Source organism: Chanodichthys erythropterus, chromosome 3 (assembly GCF_024489055.1).
Source record: "Chanodichthys erythropterus isolate Z2021 chromosome 3, ASM2448905v1, whole genome shotgun sequence".
Taxonomy (NCBI): domain Eukaryota; kingdom Metazoa; phylum Chordata; class Actinopteri; order Cypriniformes; family Xenocyprididae; genus Chanodichthys; species Chanodichthys erythropterus.
In genome coordinates, this window is record NC_090223.1 from 55,725,401 (window position 1) to 55,751,324 (window position 25,924).

At 36.4% G+C, this 25,924-nt stretch overlaps 2 protein-coding genes across 5 annotated transcripts in view; both read right to left on the bottom strand.

Annotated features, from left to right (window-relative positions):
* gprc5ba (G protein-coupled receptor, class C, group 5, member Ba) overlaps positions 1-10,328 on the bottom strand; it is a 53,615-nt gene extending 43,287 nt beyond the window's left edge. For all 3 annotated transcript variants that reach the window (XR_010893753.1, XM_067377513.1, XM_067377502.1), the window contains exon 1: positions 9,843-10,328. The gene's annotated coding sequence lies outside the window, so the exon portion shown is untranslated. The remainder of the gene's footprint in view (positions 1-9,842) is intronic.
* Positions 10,329-18,480: 8,152 nt separating this feature from the next.
* Positions 18,481-25,924, bottom strand: part of proza (protein Z, vitamin K-dependent plasma glycoprotein a) — a 31,225-nt gene continuing 23,781 nt past the window's right edge. For both annotated transcript variants that reach the window (XM_067382861.1, XM_067382860.1), the window contains exons 8-10: positions 24,097-24,211; positions 23,651-23,976; positions 18,481-19,295 (exon numbers count right to left, since the gene is read on the bottom strand). In XM_067382861.1, coding sequence (XP_067238962.1) covers positions 19,089-19,295; positions 23,651-23,976; positions 24,097-24,211 — 648 coding nt within the window. In that variant the 3' untranslated portion in view covers positions 18,481-19,088. The remainder of the gene's footprint in view (positions 19,296-23,650; positions 23,977-24,096; positions 24,212-25,924) is intronic.

A 25,924-nucleotide genomic window follows, 5' to 3' on the forward strand; every position in this document is an offset into this window, starting at 1 on the left:
ATATCTTTCATTTTATTACTGAAGCTTGAATTTGTTATACTTTGTGTAGAATATTTTTTCTGTAGTCAGTTGATTAATTATTGAAATAGGTTGTAAATTGGTTAGTTGAAAATTGGCTTTGCAATGAAATCACTGTATGTATTGTATTTATTTATGAATAAAATCTCACTCCAGCCAGGGAAGCTTGCAACCCTGATTTATGATGACATGGATTGATCCAATGACAAGTTTGAGGTTTTAAGGATCCAACAATTTTTAAATTTTGTCTCAATAATGCAAATTACCCAAATACTTCAGCCTTATGTTGTACTAGAGGACCTTTTTAGAAATTGTCCCTTATAATACCTACCATAATATGCTGGTTGGCTATTTTGCCAATATTAGCCTACCAACCATTTCTAATGAAGATTTCTTACTAATTTATTACAAATCATAAAATACAATTTATTTTTGTATGCTCTACATTGTGTGGCAAAAAGGTATAGTACAAAGACCTACATGTTATGGTATATATAGAAATCATTATAGGCTATACCATATAAGCTTGTTTGTCCACAGTTGTACGTAAAATTTGAATGTCATATGATTAAATATATATACATTAAATGCCAATACTTTGTCTTTATTTGTAACAGCAAGAATACGAATGAAATAATGTTACCACACATTACAGTCAAATGGGATACACTTTACAATATGGTTACACAATATATTTTTAAAATGAAAAAGTTCTATATGTTCATATATTAGCTTATGCAATATGAAGCAACAACAAACTATTGGGTATGTATCCATTAACATTAAACGTATGTTTTGGACCAAGGGCGTAGATGAGGTTGAACGTTGGTATGGTTGTATTGTATTGGGGGGTGTTGAGACAAACATCCCCTCACCCCCCCACAAACTATGCCCGTTTTGGACCCTTTTGGAGGTATCCGATGATCTGCTTGGCCAGAAACGAATTGCAACAAGTGCCAGAGTACATTAAACATAGTCAAGCCATATGTAAATATTAATAATTCAGTTATTAACAGTTTTATGTTTGTCAATGACCAGAAATCAATGAATTTTTACCGTACTCTCATCTTATTCACAGTTTACTACCAAAACAATGACACTGTAATCTAAATAGAAAACATATTTTTACGTTGAGCTTTTTTTTTTTCCTCTCATAGAAACCTTTTACAATAAAATGTTAATGGTGCACCGGTCTCATCTCAGATATTTTTATTGCTCTGCTTTCACCATGAACTTTGGAAGAAAAAAAAAAGTATCTGATAACTAAAAGAGTTCAACAGTGTTATAGAAATTTAATTACCAATTATGATGACTGTAATACGTGTATTACAGAGGCAGTAATAATAAATGAAAATAAACGGGGGGTATGCGAGATTAAAGAAACAAAGGCATGTTAAATTAATCCTGCAAATTTTCACACTTGGGCTACGTCCGAAATCACGTACTCTCTCGAGCAGGTACTTATATTGAATAAGTAATTATATTACATTGCATCCTCTAAAAAAGTACATTCTGTATAGCATGAATGAAATTCGGACGTACTACATCTGCCATGTTGTTACTGTCACATGACCTACCAGCATCGGTTGTGTCTCTTCACTGCCATTCACAAATCCCCTCCCGTTGCCTCATGGGACAATAAAATGTGTGCACACTTCAGAATTTCACCAGTAGTAATCTGGCTCCTTTTTGCCTACTCTTTTATGAGTACTGTGAATTCAGACATACTTCTTTTGTCACAGACAGTTTTCGCCTACTATATAGTAGGGAAGTATGCGATTTCAGATGCAGCCGAGGTCCTTTTCAGGGGTCAGAGACTCAGAGCACAGTTTGCTGGATTTTTGGCCCATATGTGAATACTCTTAACTATCTCAGACCCTTTTAAAGCAAACCAATCCGATACCATCTTAGAAGGTGGTCTGAGTAAGGTTCGCTTTCAGCTAAATGATATGGTTTACTAAAAACGTGCGTTGTAAACACAAAACTGCTCCAGGCACATTTGATTTTTCCATTTGCAAATTCCAATTTAGTTTGCTCATCAGATGAGTCTGTACAAATCAGCTATTGAAACAGCAAAGGGGGTCACCTGAGATTCAATCACAGTGCTTCTTACTTTTACTTACTTTTACTACTTACTATTGAAAACTGCCTATTTTTTTTGCAAAGTTGAACTCTGCAGCGTTTTTTTTTCTTTCTTTTTTTTCATGCCACTGCACTGTTTGGGGGGGAAAAAAAAGGAAAAAACTGATGTCATGTGTAATTGTGCAGTGATTGCCATGGTAACAGCAAGAGCCAGAAAGAGGTGTGGGGGGTGTTTGCCCATCCGCTGCAAATCAACAACAGTGCTCTAACATGGTCCCAACCTTAACACACACACTCGCAACGTGCTGCAGAACAAATACTTCTTGTATTTTTCTGCGATGCTTCACTGAGAAGCATAGGTTGTGGAACTTGTGTGATGTGTCATATTTTATTGTACAACAGCACAATCCTTGTCCATGTTTTATATTCAATATACAAGAGGAATCAGTCCAACAAAATAGCTCTGTGTCTGTGGGATGGGGGGTGCAATGTTGCAGAAATAGAAACAGTGACCAACAAAATGTTTTGTCAATTGTTGTCACCAGTTATAATCTATAATATATTTATTTATAAAATGTTTATAAATAAAATAAAAAGCATCCCTTCCATGGTAATGAGTTTAACTGGCCACGACCAAGTGACATGACATTTTGCTGATTGCGTGGTTACTAGTTTTACAATGTTGCAACTGTACACACACACAAAAAAAATGTAACTTAACCAAACTGAAGGATAATGGAAGTCATGAGTATACAAGATGTGTGTTGCTTGGTGTGAGAGAGCGCAAACAGAGAAAACTGATTGGCTGAGTTTTGTGATTGATTGTATTGAGACACGCCCCATGTTTGCATTCAACGCTAGGACACGTGTAACAGCATCTGAACACGAAATAACAACGGTCTCTCATATTTATTCTCATGTAAGAATTCTTCTGGTTTGGAGAATGTGGATGTATGCAGTGAAAGACATGCTTTGCCCTGGAGATCCTCTGCTGCATGTTTGTCAAGGCACCCCATCCAATCTGCTCCCACTCTTTTGTGCTGCTCGCGACTCCTCTTACATAACAAGGATCCAGCTCTCACCAGTTCTGCTGCATGGCTGGCACAGAGAATTCGTCATGCAAGCTTTGTTTTTCTATCTACAACCAAGACTGGCCTGACATTAAGACTAGGCTGTTTAAATCACATACGAATTATATTATATAAAGAATTGTATGGGCAATCTAGTGAGGTGTTAAAGTCCCCATGAAATCAAAGTTCTCTGGCTTTTAGTATGAATATTTTAGCCTTACTGTTATCTATAAGCTTGTGTGCTCCAAAACAATGACAAAATTCACATTTAAAAGATATAAGCGTTCAAAACTTACAGTCTCTGACTCCCAGCAATATAATCAATGATTTTGATGACATCACTCTACACTTCAGCTTCTCATCAGATTTTCTGTCCAATCAAATGCTCTCTAGAATCTAAAGCGTCCCGCCCCCTACATTATGAAAAGACACTAAAGCTGCAGCTAAAATCAGACACTTGTTCACACTATTACTATTTTCTACGTGGTGAATGGCACTATATAGGGGATAGGCAACGATTCAGACAGTGTAAATATTAGGGATTGGCATTTTTAGGAATTTTTCATTTCAATCATCGACAGGTTTCAAAGACGAGTAACCGAGTAATTGGGGGGCAGGGTGGAGCGGGGAGTGTGCGGGGGGCCGGGGCATGGCTGTCATGGAGATAATGAAAATATCTGAAGACTGTTATGAAAATGAATGTTAAAAATAAAAATATGACATGAAAACCTGTCTATGAAAACAAACTGTTAGATTATGATCAGGATGCAGCAATGTTATTAAGAAGCATCTAAAAGGAATAGCTGCCTGAGGTGAGTGACTTTATGCCAATGAACTGAAGCCCATTCTATGACACATCCTATGATATTTAATCTGATAACTCAGATACATAACATAGACATAACATTACAACTTGTATCTGCATAAAAGGATCCAAATTCCAGTGAACTTTAAGTTACGTGCTATAGCGAGAGTCAGATAGAGAGCTTGCGCCGTGATGCTCTTTCATGACAGAACACAATGTACAATATATTTCTATGAAGTTCTCATTATAATGCTATGCTTATGGCAGATTTGTGCTTTATTTTCATTTAAATTAGCCTAAGTGATTCCAAATTGCCTGCGCTTTTTCGAAGCCATACGAATTAGCATAGTCTATGTCATTGAACAAATCTGACGAAAAAAAAACACTGCTGCATTATTATAACATCAGTATTTTTTTTAAAGAAACATAGCCTAAAAGCAATCAAATAACTCAAATATCAGGCATTGTATTTGAGTATGAAACTAAACACTGATATGCAGCACATTCAGCATGTTAATAAATGTTGATATCACAACACATCCTATATTAGATTAATCAGATGTAGCTATTACAACTTTCATCTGCCAAAAGTTTGCGAAAACGTGAGCTTGACCGAAAGTGTAACTCCTATTACGCTTTAAAAAGAAAGCCAATGAAACAAAATATTTATTCTAATATTTCAGCAATATTTTGGATTCAATTTGTACTTTCTGATTAACCAAAATATTATTTTACAGTATGAAAATCACTGATGATCATAGGCGCCGATTTACGTTTCTGCTGGTGGGTGCCCACTCTCCATGAGAAAAAGCAAGTTGAGATTAGGAGGAAACTGAGGCTTTAGAAAGCTCAACGACTCTGGCCGAGCTGTGATATAAACAAAAAGCTATTGGCCATTTAAAAACAGTAGAGGAGCTGTTAGATATGCCCCGCCCTGTCTTCCTGTTTCCTTGGAAATTATGTCAACATTTTGCATGTTTCAAGGCACTTCAGAGAGCCTTTAATATATTAACTTGCAATTAAATTGAATGTGTACATTACTTTTAGGCACTGTATTTCTCGATTATTAGCAAGATAATGTCTTTGAACAAGAATGACTAGGCCATGGTCACTTACCAAGTCACTATTCACATTATAAGTCTACAATTACAGCTATTGTTTACTTTTTTGTTTGACCTACCCAGCAAAACATTAAACCTGTCTAGTTACTAAAAAGGCCTTCTTACATCTCTGGTCACTCACAAACTTTCTTTCTTAAACTAAAGCACTGCCAAGTCCAGCATGCTCATAATGGGCTATTGTAGCGCCAACCCCTATTCTGAATTTCAGCTAGCATGTATCAAATTTTGCATGAGCAGGAATTATTTTGCACAGTCAAAGCTTTGTTTCATCCAGACCAGGGGCAGATTTAGGTATGGGAAAAATGGGCAGCCAGATTGGTTTTCTATCGCTCATTTGCATGTCACATCAATCATACCATGTGTGGGCCAATTAACCTAAGTGGGTTCCCTTATTCTAGGTTGTGAGTTCACACCAACAACAAAGCAACATGATCCCACTGATTGATTTTCTGGCAAAAGTGATTGCTGCAACTGGATGTAGGAGTCTTCAGCAAAGTGACAAAGTTGATAAAAACAATTCTGAGCAACTACTAATGGGGGTGAAGTCAGTGCAAGTGCAGTGCACATAATACTCTACTGCAGGGGTCTCCAAAATCAGTCCCCAATTAAACACCTGAACCAGCTAATCAAGGTCTAATTAGTCATACTAGAAACTTACAGGCAGGTGCGTTGAGACAAGTTGGAGCTAAACTCTGCAGGACAGTGGCCCTCCAGGACCAAGTTGGGAGACCCCTGCTTTACTGTATCAGAAAGACAGATAAGTTAATCTTATCAGTCAGCATATGTAATTGTTTAAACAAAGCTTTTTACATTAAATCAAAGCTACTCACCACAAACAAACTGTAAAGGTTTCATTGTACCATGGGAAACAGCTGAGCGCTATTAACATTGTAATTACATTTTTCTCACAGACCTGATCCAATAGCAGTCCCTGCACCAGCCAGTGGGACTGGCCACATATAGATATAGCTGCAATGTCAAAGAGCACGTGTTGTTTCCACTGATCTAAATATATGACTGGATTGCTCATTGGGTTTTAAACTGCCAGCAGGTGGTGAAGCCACTGGATGGGTTCGAATGGCCCTACTGCTGTTCCCAATTGACAGAGATCATTATTGACTGACAGCAAAAACCTTGACCTAAAAGTCACCCGGTTTGCAGTGCATTAGTTACACATAATGTACGAATGTTCATAACGCAGGAAATATTAAACATGAACATACAACTGGGATTATTAGCAGAAACGGATTCAAATATACAATATTACAATACAAGCCTTTGTTGCTATATTGCACTATATTGTATAAAAAAAATGCACGCATCATCTTGCTCAAAGTATATTTTGCTGAATTAAAATTTTAATTTAACCAACATTGTTGTTTTATCTTAACTGCTTCAAAATACAAGCTGTTAATTAAATGATAGTTGAATCATTTACAGTTACTGTACAATAACGTACAACACAACATAATCACAGTGAGTAGGGCAAACTACCTTACAAAGCCGAAATCTGTATTCAGATTCCAGAATGAGCACTATGAAATCTGTAAAATATGTGTTGAGGTGTCTCGTCTGCTCGCTAATATGATGTTCGCTATACTGTAACAAATATGAACTTTTTAATAAGCAGGGGTAATTCCTGACTTTAAACAAACAACCATGCTTAGGATATTTGCATTTTACAAATGTACAGGGAGGCTTCTGAAAACACTGATTCGTAATGTAATGTTTTCTCAAAATCTGATGATTTCCTATTGATTCAATATAATGTGTGGGAATACCCATATGGCGGTGCAGTGTCTTTACAAATCTTTTGTTTCGAATTAGTGTTTCGAAGCGTGTATAAAACTGCCAAAGTCACGTGAACTATTGAAATTTCAAAACAATTATGACGTAACGAAGCCTTGTTTACTGAAATCACCTGATTTTGGCACTCTGAACCACTGATTTGAAACAAAAGATTCGTAAAGTTTTGAAGCTTCATGAAGCAGTGTTTTGAAATCACCCATCACTAGATATTGTTGAATAGTCGTTTTCGGGGGGTTATTTTTGGTGCACAAAAAGTATTCTCGTCGCTTTATAATATTAAGGTTGAATGAACACATGAACTGTTTAAAATATGTTTTTAGTACCTTTCTGGGCATTGAAAAAGGAAATGATCTGAGCCATCGGATTTCATCAAAAATATCTTAATTTGTGTTCCGAAGATGAACGAAGGTCTTGGGGTGTGTAATGAAATGGGCGTGAGTAACTAATGACAGAATTTTCATTTTTGGGTGAACTAACCCTTTAACGGGGCTTTAGACAGGCTACTGCCCTGGGAAGGTCTTCCACAAAAGTAGAAGATGGGGAGTTGGGTGGGCAGAGGTCCCCTCTGGAAGTCCGAGGCAGGGGAGCAAGGGAATCTATCAAACATGCATTTCTAACTTTGTACACTGATAATTAGTGCTGGGCGATATGACCAAAAACCCATGACCAAAAACGCAGATGCAGAATGAAGCCATTTTTAAATGTGCAAACTGCAATGCAGTAAAAACATAAAAGTTATGCCAACAACTTTAACATTGCTTCCTTTTCAAAACAAAACATCTTCTTAGGACCTGATGTGAATTTGTTTGCCAAAGTGTATAATGAGATATAATCGCAACAGGGTAACAGGTGCATTATACATATGACGGTTTATGAGATTAAGACTATGCCTTTACTCAAAACTCACTTTAAAGAACTTTTGAGTATTTGTAATAACATACCATTGAAAATTAATGTGGATTTTGGGGAAATTAGGTAAAAACATATTCTCTGTATATTTTTAAAAAGAAATGTTACACCTTCTTAGCATTACTCATGTAAACATTATTTTATGAAAAAAATAATAATATGATATAACGCAGCGTCTCTCACAAACGTCTCCATGGTTGCAGGGCACGCTTCCCTCAGGGGCTCACGGGCGCTGCGTAATATCATTGCACTGCTGCAGCCATGGAACGGCAGCAAAGTTCCTTGATTATTACGCCTGAATGAGAGTAGTTCCTAGCCATATCAGCCTAGAAAATCACAACTTTTTTTTTCCCGTCGGTCTTAGTACACGATTTAACTACAGAAGAGTCAAGTTTTAAATAGAAAAAAATCTCAAAACTCTTTGGTCATTTTTAAGCGCGATGCTAACGGTCTAATCGGATTCAATGAACTATGCTAAGCTATGCTAAAAGTGGTACCGCCAGAACCGGAGATCGGCTGAATGGATTCGAAAACGGTAAAACTCAACTGTTTAACTCTAGGGGAGTTGGAAAATTAGCCTATTTTCAAAAAAAGTGGAGTGTTCCTTTAAGCTATAATAAAGTTATGTAGCGCGCGCCGGCGCATTTGCTCGAGCAATTCTTGGGTTCATGCTTCGAGCACAGTAGGCTATAGCCTAACGGCTGATTGGAGTTTTACTGACATAGTCTGACAACATCTCATCTGACCGCAGTTCACTGTTGTTCAGCTGAAGCTACCTTTTCCGCGCTTGTCTGACTTGCGCCTGGCGCTGAGGCGAAGGTGGAATGCGCGTCTGAAAAGTGTCCCGTTTGTTGTGGTCGTAAAGAGACAGTTCTATATAAACGCAGCGTTTTACTTTGCAATGTTTTAAAAAATATTTTTATTTTTTATGCTCTGTTGGTGGTTTGTGGAGTCGCATCACCTGAGGGGGATTAGACAAATGCTGAATTAGAGACGGTAAAAGTGAGTGGGTCCAATATCATTGGTCTTAAAAGTGGGTGGGTCTTGTCCCACTTTGGCAGTGAGGGGGGTTCGTTCGAACCAGTCGAGTCTTATTTTTGTATAAATTTTTCTAAAATGTTAAGATTATTTATATGTATTATTCCAAATGTCTGAATATAAATAAGAGTTAGTGCAGAAAGCTTTTTTGTTGTTGTGAGCTGGGGCGCTGAAGGGGGGAAGCTAGAACCACAGCAGCATGTATAATGTGATGAACTTCAGGTTTTAGAAAAGGGCCTCAGTCCATTGCCTGGTGAGGTCAGTTTTTAAGCTCAGCACCAGAGGATGATAAATCTTCATATGCAGGACTTCAGATGCACACTACAAACATGGATGCTCAAATGAAATGTAGGAAGAGATGGGGGAAAAACTAAATCAAACAAGCTCTTTCAGTGGTTGGGTTATGAATGCTTTCCAGCTCCTGTTATTAGCTATATAACATTAACATGTGACTGGTTTAAATTCATGGTCATATGCTAATTAATTTGGCTAAAAATATTTAAAATGTTAAATCCTCTTCTCTTTCTGAATTTGAATTTCGATTACGATTTTCCTCCGTTTAAAAGAATGACACAATCACGCATCGTCGCATTAAGCAGTATGATAGTACTGTATAATTACATACACTATTAATGCAGAGGAGTAAAAATCATTTTATATTTATGGCATATCTGTCAGGGGAAATGATCTCCAGTGTGTTGATTATTTGTTCATATTTATATACCCCTATTCCACAGAGGCATCTAATGAATCGTTATGTAATTTAGCTTGAATAAATCACATCAAAATGACCAATGAAACGTTTGTACGATTTGATTTCATATAAAACACGCACACACGCGCGCGCGCACACACACACACACACACACACACACACACAGAGTAGCAAAGATATTCGAATCAAAATAAGCAACATTTGATGACACCTGCCAGAAAACAGCAGATCCCTCTTGTAGATTTCAGTAGCCTGTATCTGATCTGTGCACGTACCTTTATCGATTAAAGCATCCGATATGATAGATGGTTGAATGCTCGTGTGAAAAATGTCACATCTCTGCTCCTGTAGCTGATTAACACGGCGAAAGACCGCACAATTATTCCTCTTCGTGCTATTTAAAAATTGTTAAGTTATATCCCACTAAATCTTTAGTTTAGTTGGGCGTTCGCGGTGTGATTAATAAACGAGGTCAAACACCAACAAATAAAAGGAACTGAAAATAAAAACCGTGACAAAACGCGTATTCCCCTTCGCGTTTCTGCTTCAAGCGCTGCTGCTGCTCCGCGCGTTGTTCATCAGTTGTCACAGAGAAATGAAAATGTCAGGCGTCCTCCTCATTCTTCACCACACCATCGTCGCCTCTAAAACACACACCGTACACATTTGGCATTCATCGTCTTTCATCTGTTTGCCGCAGACGCTGTCTTTAGCCTAATGTTTTATTGTGCTGCTGTGGTTTCTTTCAATGCATCTGCTGATTTTCCTCTGTCTTCACACGCGCGTTCTCAGCTGTTTGATTCAATCAGTCAGCGCAGCACAAGCCCCGCCCCTCACTGTCATTCACCAACAAGCCACCATCCCTCACAAACATGCCCCGCTTTTCACTTCCATGTACGGAATCCTCCACCCCCACTGTCTGTGTTTACCAGTGGCGCCCCCAGAAAATTTTAATAGGGGTGGCCAGACAAGGCCACAGCAATTCTTGGGGTGGCAAAAAAAAAAAAAAAAAAAAAAAAAAAAAAATATATATATATATATAGGCCTATATGTATATACATATACATATATGCAAAATCAATTCGTAGTCATTAATAGAATAATGAGGACACAAACCTTTACATTCAGTCGCGTTCGGTCCCATTTATTTGCATACACATACCTACATCGTTTTAGTCCAAAAGTGTGCACATTTGTAGAAATACACATTTACCTCAGATTTAATTATGGTTTCATATTTACCGAGGTCATAAAATATAGTTTGCTAGGGGGGTTCGGGGGCATGCTCCCCCGAGAACATTTAGATTTCTCTGGTGTACATATGTGCATTTTTAAGACGTTTTAAGGCCAACAAATTGGATAACAATAGCTTTAAAACCATGTTAACAAATACATGCATGCACAGTTTTGAGGCAGCTTTAATCGCATGTGTGGTAATATCATGCCTTAACTTACAACAGAGCAACGACGGTCATTGCTCGTATTCTTTTGGGCTTTATTTAAGCTATAGTGCGCGCCGCGAGCACAGAATAACGGCTGATTGGACCTGTTCATTTTTCTGAATTTTACTTAGTCTGACAACATCTCAGTTGACCGCAGTTCACTGTTGTTCAACTGAAGCTCCCTCGTCGTCACTTGTAGCCTATCTTTTCCAATTTTCATTGATTCAACTTATTCATTCAAAAAGCTGATTCATTCAGTAAAGAAACAGCGGCATTTGTTGCTCAGGGACGCAATACAATGCTCTGGATTTGATCTGAACTATATTCGTTGGCGAAATTGTGCAAAAACAGGCAATGATATCTAAAATGTAAACATGAATAAAATTTATATAACATTTGTTATGCTGATATCTGGAGAAAAACGGCACTCTTCATGTGATATTTATTAACACAGTGAAAGCGTGCACTCTAAATGCGCACCGACACTTGTCTAATCTACAAGACAACATCACATACAGGGATGTCAGATCGATTGTGCATCGTTTAAACAACAATTATGATAAAATCGTAGACTAAACATATCGCACACCCCTACCCTACCCTCTTCACAGTATAAATAACATTTGAAATTTAGGTCTGTAGACATTTCTATTTAGACTCTTTGTGGCAGTGAAACAGCTACTCTGGTGGCGTCAGTCAATCTATCTTTTTTGGTGGCATTTTATTTTCTTTCATGAACTTGTGAATTTACATTATGCATTTAAATTAATAGTACCCAATGCAAAATCATACTGGGGTGGCCACAGGGGTGGCCAGAGTTTATGCAGGGGTGGCCGTGGCCACCCCTGGCCACCCCTTGGGGGCGCCCCTGGTGTTTACAAAGCGTTTTTTAATTTTATTGATTTTTTTTCTTCAATTTATGTTGTCTTTAAACAGGCAGTTAGTGAATGCAGAGGGAAAAAGAGGAGGCAAGAGAATAATTACAAATAATTAGAAATAATTACAGAAATACTTACAATTTATTTTAATTTATACACAGTAGAAGCGGCTCCTCCTGACCATTTAGGTAGGGCATATTCTGTGTCGTAGCAATAGCTTTAATGATTAATATGGAAGTGAAATAATGACTATATGTCTCTGAAAAAAAATAGCATGTTGAATTGCACTAAATGAAAAAAAAAGCATTCTATTAACAGTATATTAAACTTTATGTGGTAAATGTGGTGTCTATGATGTTTGATTTGTTAATATGTTAATATTCCCCTGGAAGTCAGCCGACATTGGCTTAATGTAGCACCATCTTGTATATGTTACATATTACCACGCTTGTTTGTACAGTTTTAACCACTTCCCTTTTTTTCTGTGCTTCTAATATGTAAAGCTGCTTTGAAACAATTACCAATTGTAAAAGCGCTATATAAATAAATTTGACTTGACTTGAATATGTGTATATTCTGTTGTTTGTTGTTCTTGTTTTGGGACTATGTGAAGCAATTTGGTTCAACCTCGGTTGTTTTTACCTACATGTAGGTTGTTTTTGCTATATAAATAAACAAACCAAACCAAACAGTTCTTTGGGGGGCTGAAATTCAGCATGGTTGTATATTTGTGAATATTTAAAATGAAAACATTTCAAACACAATTTCATTATAAAAAATTCAGTAATCCATATTGAGCTTTCTCTACCACAAAGGAGATACAACGTCATCTCCCCCGAGGCTGATGTGCAGAATAAACTAATGTAAAGTATAAACATGGCGCTGTGCCACAGTACTGGAGTTGCCTTCATACGTCACACAGGATTCCCCCATCTCTGGACATTCTAAAATGCTTAACTTTAAACGTTGGCTTACTGGACAAATGGTGATATAAAAAGACCAAACTCATACACCTTATTGATGAAGCATATACAGGCAATCAGTTGAGCCCAGAATACGATCGCAATGTGCAAAGGTCCAAGAGTGTCCCCATAAAGAAAACCCTAAAAATGGCTTATAATATTATCCTCAGGTTTCACAGACAGGCTTAGATTGAGATAGGATTAGGCCTTAGTTCAATTAGGGCATTAAAGTAGCTTTTATGAACGTGCCTTGGAATAAAAACATTACTGGTGTCAATCTTGAGACAAAACAATGACACTGACATATTTTAAGATATATGTGTAAACTGCTTTCAGTTAAAACAGCTCAAACATGAATTTTAGTCTGGGACTAGGATTAAGTCTTGTCTTTGAAACGGGTTAAATGTTTAATATGCTGGTTTAATGTTTTATTTGAGTCTATAGAAGTTAAATAAACATTTAAAGGTCTATACAAGCATTTCACATATCTCTATGTTCACTAATTTTATAAAACTATCCTGTCAGTTCACCATAGTTATACAAATGAAGTAGATCAATGCATTTATTCCCATGAATAGTAACTGATAGAAAAAGATTAGGCTTAGAAAAGTATATCATGTGGCTCCCTCTAGTGGACAACTTTAACCCTTTCATGCATGAATTATTACAACCTCAGTCAGATTTTTCCCCTATGTGCTTTTATTGCTGTTAGGGCATTTTACACACATTTTTACACAGATGTCCACTTGAGGTTTTTGGTTTTAACCAAAGAGATACTGTATTAAACATAATACAGTAATAGCATTGTGTACATTTAACAAACCAATGAATAAAATGATCTAAAATCATGTGTAAACTATAATATATATTATAGTTTACACATGATTTTAGATCATTTTATTCATTGGTATATATATATATATATATATATATATATATATATATATATATATATATATATATATATATATATATATATATATATATATATACAGCTTCAAACGCAATTGAGTTGGTTCCTCTTCAACCAAAGCTGGTTCCTGTTGACTAAATTTGTCCTGCTGGATGTATTTCGCTCTCCTCTCTGAGAAAACCTCAGATTGAAATCTACATTGATCTATTGATGTTTTCAGACTGGAAAAAAAAAAAAAAAAAAAATTAAATCTCATCCGAAATGAGCAGTGTTACGAGTAATGCATTATAAGGAACAAGCATATACAACCACATTATGTTTTAGTGCAACAAGTAAACTTAATGTATTACAGGTAACATGCATTACGTAATCAGATTACTTTTTTGATGTAACCGCAAATTGCATTCTAATAATTTATTTACAACCAAAAAAGTTAAAGCAGTAAGTATTTTCAAGAACAACAGTCACAGTAATACTATCAGTTGTAGCTGAAATATAGTGATGCATGATGTCCAATTTAGTGGACAGATTAATCATAATTTTCGCCCAATCTAAAATCAATACTTGGAAAATGTTATATTTTTAACATATGACTCCTTAGATGTTACTTGATGTTACAACTTTTTTTTTTATTGTTACACTGCTCTCTAAATGTCCCACTACCGCATTTCAGTTGGGTTGAGGTCTGGATTTTGACTGGGCCATTGCAACACCTTAATTATTTTCTTTTTGAGCCATTCTGCTGTAGATTAGCTGGTATCACAAGATCACTGTCCTATTGCAGGACCCAATTTCAGCCAAGCTTTAGCTGTTGGACAGATGGCCTCACATGTGAGTCTAGAATACTTTGGTATACAGAAGAGTTCATGGTCAACTCAATGACTGCAATATGCCCAGGTCCTGTGGCTGCAAAACAAGCCTAAATCATCACCCCTCCATCAGCATGATGGACAGTTGGTATGTGTTTGTGCTGATATATTGTTGTAGTACAAACAATGTTCGTTAGTGTAGGAAGGAAGGGGACAGGGTCGGCTGTTAACTGCTGACTGAGCTTTATTTCAAAATTCAGAAATGTCAAACCAAAAACTGTGCAAGGCACAAAACAAAATAAACCACAAAGGGCTTCACTCCAGTCACGGTATATACAATCCACAAAGGGCTTCATTCCTGGTCACGGCATATACAATCCACAAAGGGCTTCACTCCAATTTGTCGTGCACCAGCGGCTCAGTCAGCAGTCCCCCTCTCTCTCTCACCGACTCCTGCTTCTCGCGGCGTTTTAACCTGTCTCCGCGCCAATTACTGAAACGAGAAACAGGTGTTCGTGATTTACATTTAACTCGCTCACTCACCAAAGATCTCCCGATGCTCTCTCCCGCTGCAGACCTCGCTGAACCACGCCCCCCTCGCCACAATTGTGTTCAGTTTTCTGTGCATTATGGCCAAACATCTCCACTTTGGTGTTGTCTGTCCAAAGGACTTTGTTCCAGAAGTCTTGTGGTTTGTTCAGATGCAGCTTGGCTGTGTGGCCATATTATATTTAGAGAGAAGAAGCTTCCTCCTGGCAATCCTTCCAAACATGCCACACACATCCCGTCTTCTTATAATTGAACTGCCATGAGCTTTTACATTAAACATGTTAACTGAGGCCTGTAGAGTCTGAGGTGTAGCTCTTGGGTATTTTGCAGTTTCTCTGAGCATTGCATGGTCTAACCTTGGGGTGAATTTGCTGGGACGTCCACTCCTGTGAAGACTGACAATGGTCTTGAATGTTTTCCACTCGTGAATAATCTTCCTTACTGCAGAATGATGGACTTCAAATTGTTTGGAAATGGCCTAATAACCCTTCTCAGATTGATGGGCAGCAACAATTGAAAGTGACGTGATGGCCAAATATGGTAACCCATACTTGGACTTGTCCTCTGCATTTAACCCATCCAAGTTAGTGCACACACATTAGGAGTAATGAGTATTGAACACACACACTGCAAACCGTGGACACACACCTGGAGCAGTGGGCTGCCATTTTGGGGGTTAGGTGTCTTGCTCAAGTGTGGAAGAGAACACTGTTTATTCACTCCCCACCAACATTTTTCCTGCCGGCATTGAGAATAAAACCTGCACACTTCAGGATACCAATCTTGCAAAAGTATTCAAACCCCTTCATTTTTTTTTTTTTTTTCCCCACATTTTATGTCTCTGCCTGATGTTAAACTACTTTAAATTACTTTATTTCACATTAATCTACACTCCATACAACATAATGAAAAAGCAAAAACAGATCTGTGATAACTTTGCAAATGTATAAAAAATTGAAAACTGAAATAATTACATTGCATAGGTATTCATACGCTTTTCTGGGACACGTGAAATGAAAAAGAACTGGAAAGCTCAGGAGCATTCCAGTTTCACTTGTAGATGTTACTACACTTCCAAGCTGATGGTCACTCTGGTTGAGCTCCATGATAATTAATGGAGATGGGAAAAACTTACAGAAGGACAAACATCACTGCAACACACCGATCTGGGCTTTATGACAGAGTGGCCAGACTCAAGCCTCTCCTCAGTGAAGACAGACACATGAAAAACACTTTGCAAAAGAGAACACAAAGGACAAGATTCTCTGGTCTGATGAACTTCAGTTCCGAGCGTCATGTTTGGAGGAAGCCAGGCACTGCTCATCACCTGCACAATACTATCCCAACAGTAAAGTGTGGTGGTGGAGCAGCATCATGCTGTGTTGTTTTTTTCCAGCGGCAGGAACTGAGGGACTTGTCAGAGTAGAAGGAATGTTCAAAGCAGCAAAAAATAGGCCACGTTCACACAGCAACAGAATATGGTTGTCAGTCCTGTATTTGAGTCCTTAATACAGTTACTTTCACACACAGTACATTTATATAGTTATTTATGAGAGTTACAATTCTATAACAGAACTCACACCTGTAAATCTTCAGGACTCACAACCGCATTCTCAGAAAATTTGCGTTGCGTGAACGGAACAGGACTGGACAACTAGTTATCTGTCACGCCATACAGTGCGAGAGAGCCGCTATGCTTTTGGTGACTTACAACGATGGAGATATGAGCTGTGTATCATCAGAATTTTTTAGATCCAGTCACTGTTCTCCACCGGAGCTGCTTCTATCAGTTTTGTGTTCTATGCGTGACTCAAATGGCGTGTCAGGTGCGAGACACTGAGACGCGAGTGCAGTGGTTAAATGTGTCCAGCTAGTGCATGGTTAACGTTACAATGAAGCTGCTGTCGGTTAATGAAGATTTGATGGATGACTTTTCAGTTTTATGGACATCGCCATCTTTGATATTACTTTTGTTTATACAGACAGTATTCGAGACACAACTGTAGATTAGTGTGTGATGGGACATTTTGAGACTCAGCCTTAAAGAAAAATATAGTCCAGAGCATTAATAACTTTAGATAGGGCAGAAGGTTCACCTTCCAACAGGACAATGACCCTAAGCATACAACTAAGACAATGCAAGAGGATAACCCTGTGAATGTCCTTGTGTGGCACAGCCTGGGTTTGAACCCAGTCAAACATTTTGGAGAACTGTGAAAATGTCTGTCTAGCGATGGTCGCTATGTAACCTGACAGAGCTTAAGAGGGATCTGAGGAGAATGGCACAAAATACCCAAATGCAGATATGCATTGAAGCTTGTCACATCATACCCTCCCAAAAAACTTGAGGCTGTAAAGGTGCTTTAACAAAGTACTGAGTTAATGGTTTGAATACTTATGCAATGTACTTATTTAACTAAAATTTTACTAAAATTTAAGTTTTTCTTTTCATTTTAAATTTGAAAAGTTGTCACAGACCTGTTTTTGCTTGGTCACTATGGTGTATGGAGAAGTTTGATGATTGATGTGAAAAAAAAAAAGTAATTTAGTTTAACATAAGGCAGCAACATAAAATGTGACAAAATTAAGGGATTTGAATACTTTTGCAAGGTAAGGCGTGTTTGTGTGTGTGTATATATATATATATATATATATATATATATATATATATATATATATATATTTTTTTTTTTTTTTTTTTTTTATTATAATACACTTTCAAATATAATTTATTTCTGTAATGCAAAGCTGAATTTTCATCAGCCATTACTCCAGTCTTTGATCCTTTAGAAATCATTCTAATATGCTGATTTGATACTCAGTTATTATCAATATTAGAAACGGTTGTGCTGCTTAATATTTTTTGGAAACTGTGATTCAGGATTCATTGATGAATAAATCATTTTAGAACAGCATTTATTCAAAATAGAAATATTTTCAACAATATAAATCTTTACCATCACTTTTTATCACAACACAACATTGGCAATAAATCGGTGTATTAGAATGATTTCTGAAGGATCACGTGACACTGAAGACTGAAGTAATGGCTGATGAAAATTCAGCTTTGCATCATTGACATAAATTATATTTTAAAGTATAATAGAAAACATTATTTTAATTTGTAATAATATTTTATAATATTAATGATTTTTTTCTGTATTTTTGATCATATATGTATATATACAGCTATGGAAAAATTTAAGAGACCACTCCAAGTTCAGAAATCAATGTTAAGTGGTCTCTTAATTTTTTCCATAGCTGTATATATAAACTGATGATACATGTCGATATACCATTGTTACTTTCCAGCATGGACATCTTAAAGGTGTCATTGAGACAAACATCAGTTTTTCTCTCTCTTTGTTATTATTATTATTTTATTTATGGCCAATAGTCACTTATCCAAAGAATCACAGCAGTATCTATGATAAAATGCATAGTCAAGGTTACTCAACATTGTTTACATACTTCTGAATGGCTGTCAAGCTTAAAAAAAAAAAAAAGAAAAGAAGAAAGGAAGAAAGAAAGAAAACTAGCTCTGGTATTAGTTCCTCATTTATTCTATCTACACTTCTCATGCTCATTAGTTATATATTACTAATGGAGGGTTTTGGTACAAATAAAAACTGACTAACTTTATAAGTGAGGGAAAATTAATTTTAAAAAACGTTATGACCCATTCATTCATACACATTCATTGTGTTACTGTGAAATTATCAGTGCATGTTATTTCAAAGAAAACAAAATGTAATTGTAATCAAAATGTAACAACTTTCTCTGCCTCTGCTAATATAACACAAAAGTTCAGGACCAACACCACAAATCAGATCAGTTCTGCTGTAATTTTTCTAATTTGTTGACTGGCTGTGCACAATACTATAAGTTATGCGTGTAGGTGGAAACAATGGCAATATTAACTAATATCACATGGCAGAAGTTTATAGCATGTTCAATTTTTTCTTTCATTATGGCTTCATGAAGGAGTTTAACCATGGCAAAAAGCGAGACACTTTCTGTAAGATGTAGCCATTCTTGCAGTCAGTTCCTGAAGGCTGGCTCACTACGCCGGTGAGGAAGAACACCTCTCGGTACAGCGTGAGTACAGGGCTCCCGGGTCCAAAGATGCAGTCTGCTTTAGCTCGAGGCATAGTACAGGCCATCTTGTTGGTGACCTTAAGACAAAATAAAAGTCATTTATATACACTATAGCTACTTTAAATATGTTTTTAGTACCTTTATGGATCTTGAGAGAGGAAGTGTCATTGCTCCCTATGAAGGCCTCACGGAGCCATCAGATTTCAACTAAAATATCTTAATTTGTGTTCCGAAGATTATCAAGATTAGCAAAGGTCTTACGGGTGTGGAACGACATGAGGGTAAGTAATAAATGACAGAATTTTCATTTTTGGGTGAACTAACAGAAAACTGCGTGCATGTGATGTCACATTCACTTCTTTCTAAGTCCGTTTTGTCTGATGCTTTTATATCTGATATCTTTTAGTCTGATGCTGTTTAGTCTGAGGCTGTTTCGTCCGATGCCTAATTGTACGAGACCTGACATCTGATGTTGTTTTTCCTGAGACCTGAAGCCTTTCTGAATAACGGCAAAGTAATTTTCATGTTTTTTTCCTGTCATATATATTTCCCTGGACTGCCCGATCACTTTTAGGGGAGAATGCTGGAAATTGGAAATTTTAACTATTACAACAGGGTTTCAGCACTATGCTTTTGAACCCCTAATGAATATCTCAGAGATGGAACTTTTCGAAAAAGGATCAACACCAAGAATATTCTCTACAGTAGAAAGGGGTGTATTGTAAGGGAAATTTGAAAGATATCTATGAACAAAGTCTTGTATTTGTAAGGGCTAACTGGTCAAAGGAAGCAAAAGTACTGTCAATGTAACAAAACTGGAATATAGAGTGTATGAGGGGTGAATCATAGATATTTAAATCTGTTCAGGTGTGCCAAAAAAAAAAAAAAAAAGACATATAGTGATGGCCGATTTCAAAACAATGCTTCAGGAAGCTTCGGAGCACAAATGAATCAGTGTGTCGAATCATGATTCAGATGGCGTGTCAAACTGCTACGAACAGCAGATTCGATACACTGATTCATTTATGCTCCGATGCTTCCTGAAGCAGTGATTGATTTATACTATTTGTGTAACAATAGTTTTACTACAAATACCATAAACTATAGTATAGCAAAATCATGGTTAATTTGTGGTTACAATGGTTAACTACAATAACCATGTTTTTTTGTTTTAGGCTATTTGTAGTTAAACCATGGTTCATTTTCATAAGGGAAATAAAAAAATCTTTTTCTGAAAAAGTCAGTCCTTTTCATCTGGCCTTTTTATTGGAGTCTGTTTAGTCTGATGCCTTTTGGTCTTAGGCTGTTTCATCTTATGCCTACTGTAATTGTATGAGACCTGATACCGGACATTGTTTTTCCTGAGACCTGAAGTCTTTCAGTCTGAGGCGCGATGCCATTTTGTCCGATGACTGAAGCCTTTTAGTCTGAGGCACAGGGTTGGGAAGGTTACTTTTAGAATGTATTTCACTACAGATTACAAAATACATGCTTTAAAAGTAATCAGTAACATATCGTTACATTACTCAAGTTTAGTAACTTAATCTAAATAATTTGGAATACTTTGAAATACAAAGGACCATATTAACTTGATGTTCTGTTTTAATTTTACAGTTTTTTTAGACATAACCTATGTATTGGTAAAGAATTTCAATATCTTGATAAACAAATTATGAAAATTATGAAAATTTGTTTCTTTTAAGATCACATCCATATTATTACTATTGATATCATTCCTAAATTATATTTGTAAAGATGTGCATCAGAGGGATAACAAAATATTAAATAACAATAAAATATTGTTAATAATAATATAGGTTGTTTTATAGGTGTATAGAGTCGAAATGACACAGTGGTTTAAATTGTTTTATTAACAAAGTTTGTTTGTAACATTTAGAATGTTTATAAAGAAAATGAAATGAAATGATCTACCCAATAATCCCGAGAGAAGGCATATATTTAAAACTGACACACCTACAGTTTCTCAACAGTTTTTTGCATCTCTCCACCACCACATTTTACAGGTTTGGGAAAAAATATGATCCTTTTGTGTGAACTATCCCTAGTATAAATATGTTTATACTAATATTTAACCTTAGTGCACTGATAGCTGCATTAATATTAACCATAAACAACAAACAGGAAAAAAAAAGGGATGCACCTATTTTGATTTTTCATGGATTCTGATACTGGTTGCAGATTTTTTTAAAGCAAATTTATTTGTTGTTTATTTGTTAAAAAAACTATGTGTAGACACCTGCACAAAACAAAATCAGCAGACGGACTGAATGAAATGTAAATTCACTCTCTGACAGTAGGTGGCACTTATGAAACAGCAGTGATATAGCGTTTCCATGGTTACCACTATATACACAGCAGTGCTGCGCTGGAGATACGAGGAAAAGCCATCAAACTTGTCTGAAGACAGTTCCCTTCAGAGATGCATTCATATTAACCCCAATTTAATATTGATATTATTCTTCCTATATTTCGCGAACAGTGAGCCTGTGCATGGTGCAGTACTTTCTCTGCTGGCGCGTCTACTCTCCTCTTTGTGTCTGTTTTCAGCGTGTGCCTGTGTTAACGTCCTGACAGGCTTAGTAAATATTTTCTGAAATTTTGGGAAATTATTACAGAGCAGTTTGTTTGCAAGCCCGGAATAAAGATAGACCAAAATAAAACTAAAAAACCTTTGGATTTATGACCAGTGGACTACTCTATTTTTGATCATGAACTCGAATATGCGCCATAAAGGCCTTAGTTACCTGAGTGAATTATTAAGATTTAAAGTTTCTCTGTAAAGTTGGCTTTATAAAACATTATTTAACGCATGATTAAATGGATGTTAATTCTATGAGGATTTTGTGCTATTTTTCAAAGACCTAATAAATTCTTATAAATATTAACTGTAGGCTAATGATAACCATATATAGCTCAACGTACGAGTAAATAAGGAAAATAAAATTTTCAAAGACCAAGAACTCTGCAGGTTGCTCATATATAAACAGGCTGCGCGCATTTTATTATTTTTTTAATTATTTCAGCTGCTGTGAGAAAAATGATCCGCTAGTAGCATCCTCACGTGATAAAGCCGACTAGCCTAGACTCCTTGACGTAATGACGCACAGACGAACTGCTGCATGCTCGAATTTCCCGCAGAAATCCACCATGTCGCTCTTATTGTTAAACATTATTACAAGCTTACCATTGTAAATTGAGCCAAGATAAGGAGAAAACCAAAAAAAGTTACGGAGTGCAGCTTTAAGCTGCAGCTGTTTACCCCCTTACTAGGTAAAGACAACACAGGAGAAGGCGGTAAAATGCATAGCGCTGCTCACCTCACTTTTATATTTAGTTATTTGAACCTTTGATTTGGTTTCCAAACACATAGGGCCCTTGAGTCCATCTGCCACTAAAGTACTGCAAATGTTCTAAAGAACATGTGAGTCCATTTGTGCTGAAGGTGAGCAGAAATGCGTGAGAATCAATGTTGGGTAAGTTACTCTAAAAGAGCAATTAATTACTAGCTATTAATTACACCTCTAACAGTGTAATTAGATTATTGTACTAATTACTCTCTCTAAAAATGTTTCCATTACTTATTACTTTCTAAATCCCATATCAACCTCAACAAGCTGAACAATACAAGGATGACATGAAACTGCTCTTTTAATTCTTTCAAATAAATAATATAAAATTGTATAAATTATTCTTGGACTGAAGTAGAAGGTTACATTAGAAACATTAAACGTTAAATTGTGATGTTAAATCCATTATTGTTTTATACAGAATTTTTCTATTGTCTATACAGTATTTAATGCAATTACATCAGAAGTGTAATTAAATTGCAGTAAAAATAAGAGTAATTTCATACTTTACTTCTTCAAGGGAACAGTAATTAATGACATGCATTACACCCTAGACTTGTTAGAAGGCACAAAAACACAAAGTTTCATCAAATCAAACGTCATTAATAGCGAGACTCTACTGTATTGCATTAACATCAGCAGTGAACTGTACCAGAGTTAACATGAACCATACCCCAAAATCACCCTTTTTATGCTGACTCAGGTTCGCTGGTGTGCACCCAACTTCAGAAAACGGCACTCACATCATCCAAATAAAACAAACTCCAAAAGTGCTATTATGGAAACGCCCTAATTTATAAGTTCTGTACCTGCCCGTGCTTTTTTAACACTGTTGACAAGACGCATTATTTTACTGAAATAAAAAAAAAAGCCCTCACCCACCTTCACATTCCAAATGAATAAATTTTATGATGCTTGGAAAATATACACTTGTACTAATGTTGTTATTATGAGGAATAACATAACATTATAATGTAATGTTATTAATAGGAAATAATTAGTGAAATGCTTTTCAGTAACCACTGGAAACCTGCAACTTGCAAAGTACTGACATATCCACATACCTGACCAGAGTGGCGCTGCAAACAAATCGGCAGTTTGTCGTAAGATAGGTGGTTTAACATGAGTTTCCCTTGAAAATCCGTTGCACCTGAAGCTTCCTTCCAACCGGTGACCACACCCATGTAGTCGCCGGCCATGAGCACACTGTCAGAAAAGTCTCTCTCTGGAAGACAAGCTGGAACCACATTCTTCTTAAAAATAATCTTCCCTCTCAGCTCTACCACAGCCAAGTCATTCTCAGGTTTGCCATCAGCATATAGTGGGTGGATGTGCACCTGCTGTACATGAAGCGTCTGCTCTCCTGCTTCAAATGAGGTCACACTTTTACCTGTAGAGTTTCAGACATTACATTTTTTTAAAGTATAAAACTAACATATGTTTACAAATGTTTCAATTGTTTCAATGTTAACATATGTTTCAATCAATTTCCGAGCATAATAGCACTCACCCACTGCCACCTGAAAGTTGCTGTACTTCTCCACACACTGGGCTGTGGTAAGAACCAGATTCTCTTTGAAGATGACCCCACTGCAGAAGCCACTAGATCCCTGACGCAGCAACGCCTTGAAATAGATGAGTACAAATACACAATGTAAAGGTTTGTTAGTGTAAATGTGAGAGTGAATGCCCTAAAGAATATGGAATGCAGAATATGGATGAATAATATAGTGATTAACCATCCATTTCAACTGAAAGATGAAGGCTGTGATATTAATGTTGTCCACTAGATGGGGAATTTTCTTTAAGCCTAATATATTTCTAAGCCTAATCTTTTTCTTCAGTTTCCACCCATTTGAATGGAAATAAATCCATAGATCTGGTTCATTTGTGTTGGTTTACGGACAGTATAGTTTTCAATAATTAGTTTACATAAAAATCAGTGAAATGTTTATAGATCATTAAATGTTTAATTAACTTTTTCAAGACCCCAATAAAACCTATTTTTCAAGTTGCCAAATATACTGCTGACCATTTAAAATGAAGAAATATATTATACAATTTCTATAAAGACATTTATTGTCGTGGTATGAATAATAAAACAAACACTTATGTGTTAAACTGCAAGCATAAGGTTAGGAGGCAACACATTTCTAAATAAATTATAAAAAAATGAAAAGAGCATTACAATAAATGCTTCAGATAAATAAAGTTTTCAGCTGCAAATTATATTCACATTCATTTGAAATTGTCTTGTGACATCTTATGACATGCAATTAATCTAAATTTAAATGTTGCATATGAGTCCACACATATTAGGATCAAAACCTAACTTTCAATTAGATCACTTTAAAGAAGATCTACATATCTCTATTTAATTCATGTTGATTCATGCGCCATGGTTTAGTGGAAGATTGCTGCCATCTACTGGAAAACAAACACCTTTGAAATTAAAATAACATTAAATTAGCCACTAGATGGCGTCACTCACTGGCTCAGTTGCCATTTCAAGTTCTTAATTTAGGTTTGTTTAGACATTATAAAATAATTTTTTTAGCAATAATACTCTTTATTCTTTTCTAAGTTTTGTGTTTTTTGTACTGATTTTTGTTTTTGCAGTTATGTCACATATCACAGTCAAACCTGAACATGGTATGATGCGGCCAAAAGTTTTGTCAGAGACAAATTTGTTTTTTTAAAGTTTGCTGGTTCAGTTATTGCGGTGTTGATTCACATTATTTCTAGATTATCGTGAAGAGTGATCATTTTAAATAATTGAAAAAAACTTTCATTGTTCAGAAAGGAAAAAAAAAACAACAACTAATTTTTCCTGTTTTTTGGCCCTCACACAAAATGTGTGCTAACATCATTTCACTGATCATATCATCTTTCTGGCCTGGTGTCCAGAAAGCCACTTCTCTCCAAGAAAGACAGAAGACAGGCTGAAATTCTGCAGGAAGTACAAGGATTGGACAGCAGAAGACTGGTGCGAAGTTATTTTCTCTGATGAAGCCCCCTTCCAACTGTTTGGGACATCTGAAAAATCAATTGTCCGGAGAAGAAAAGGTGAACAGTACCATATGTTCTATGTCATGCCAACAGTGAAGTATCCTGAGATCATCCATGTGTGGGGTTGCTTTTCATCCAAGGGAGTGTCTCACAATTCTGCCAAAAAGCACTCCCATGAATAACGAATGGGATCAAAACAGCCTGCAAGAGCAACTTCTCTCAACGACCCTGGAGCAATTTGGTACTGATCTGTGCATTTTCCAGCATGATGGAGCACCATGTCACAAGTGGCTCAGAGATCATTACATTGAAATTTTGGATCCATGGCC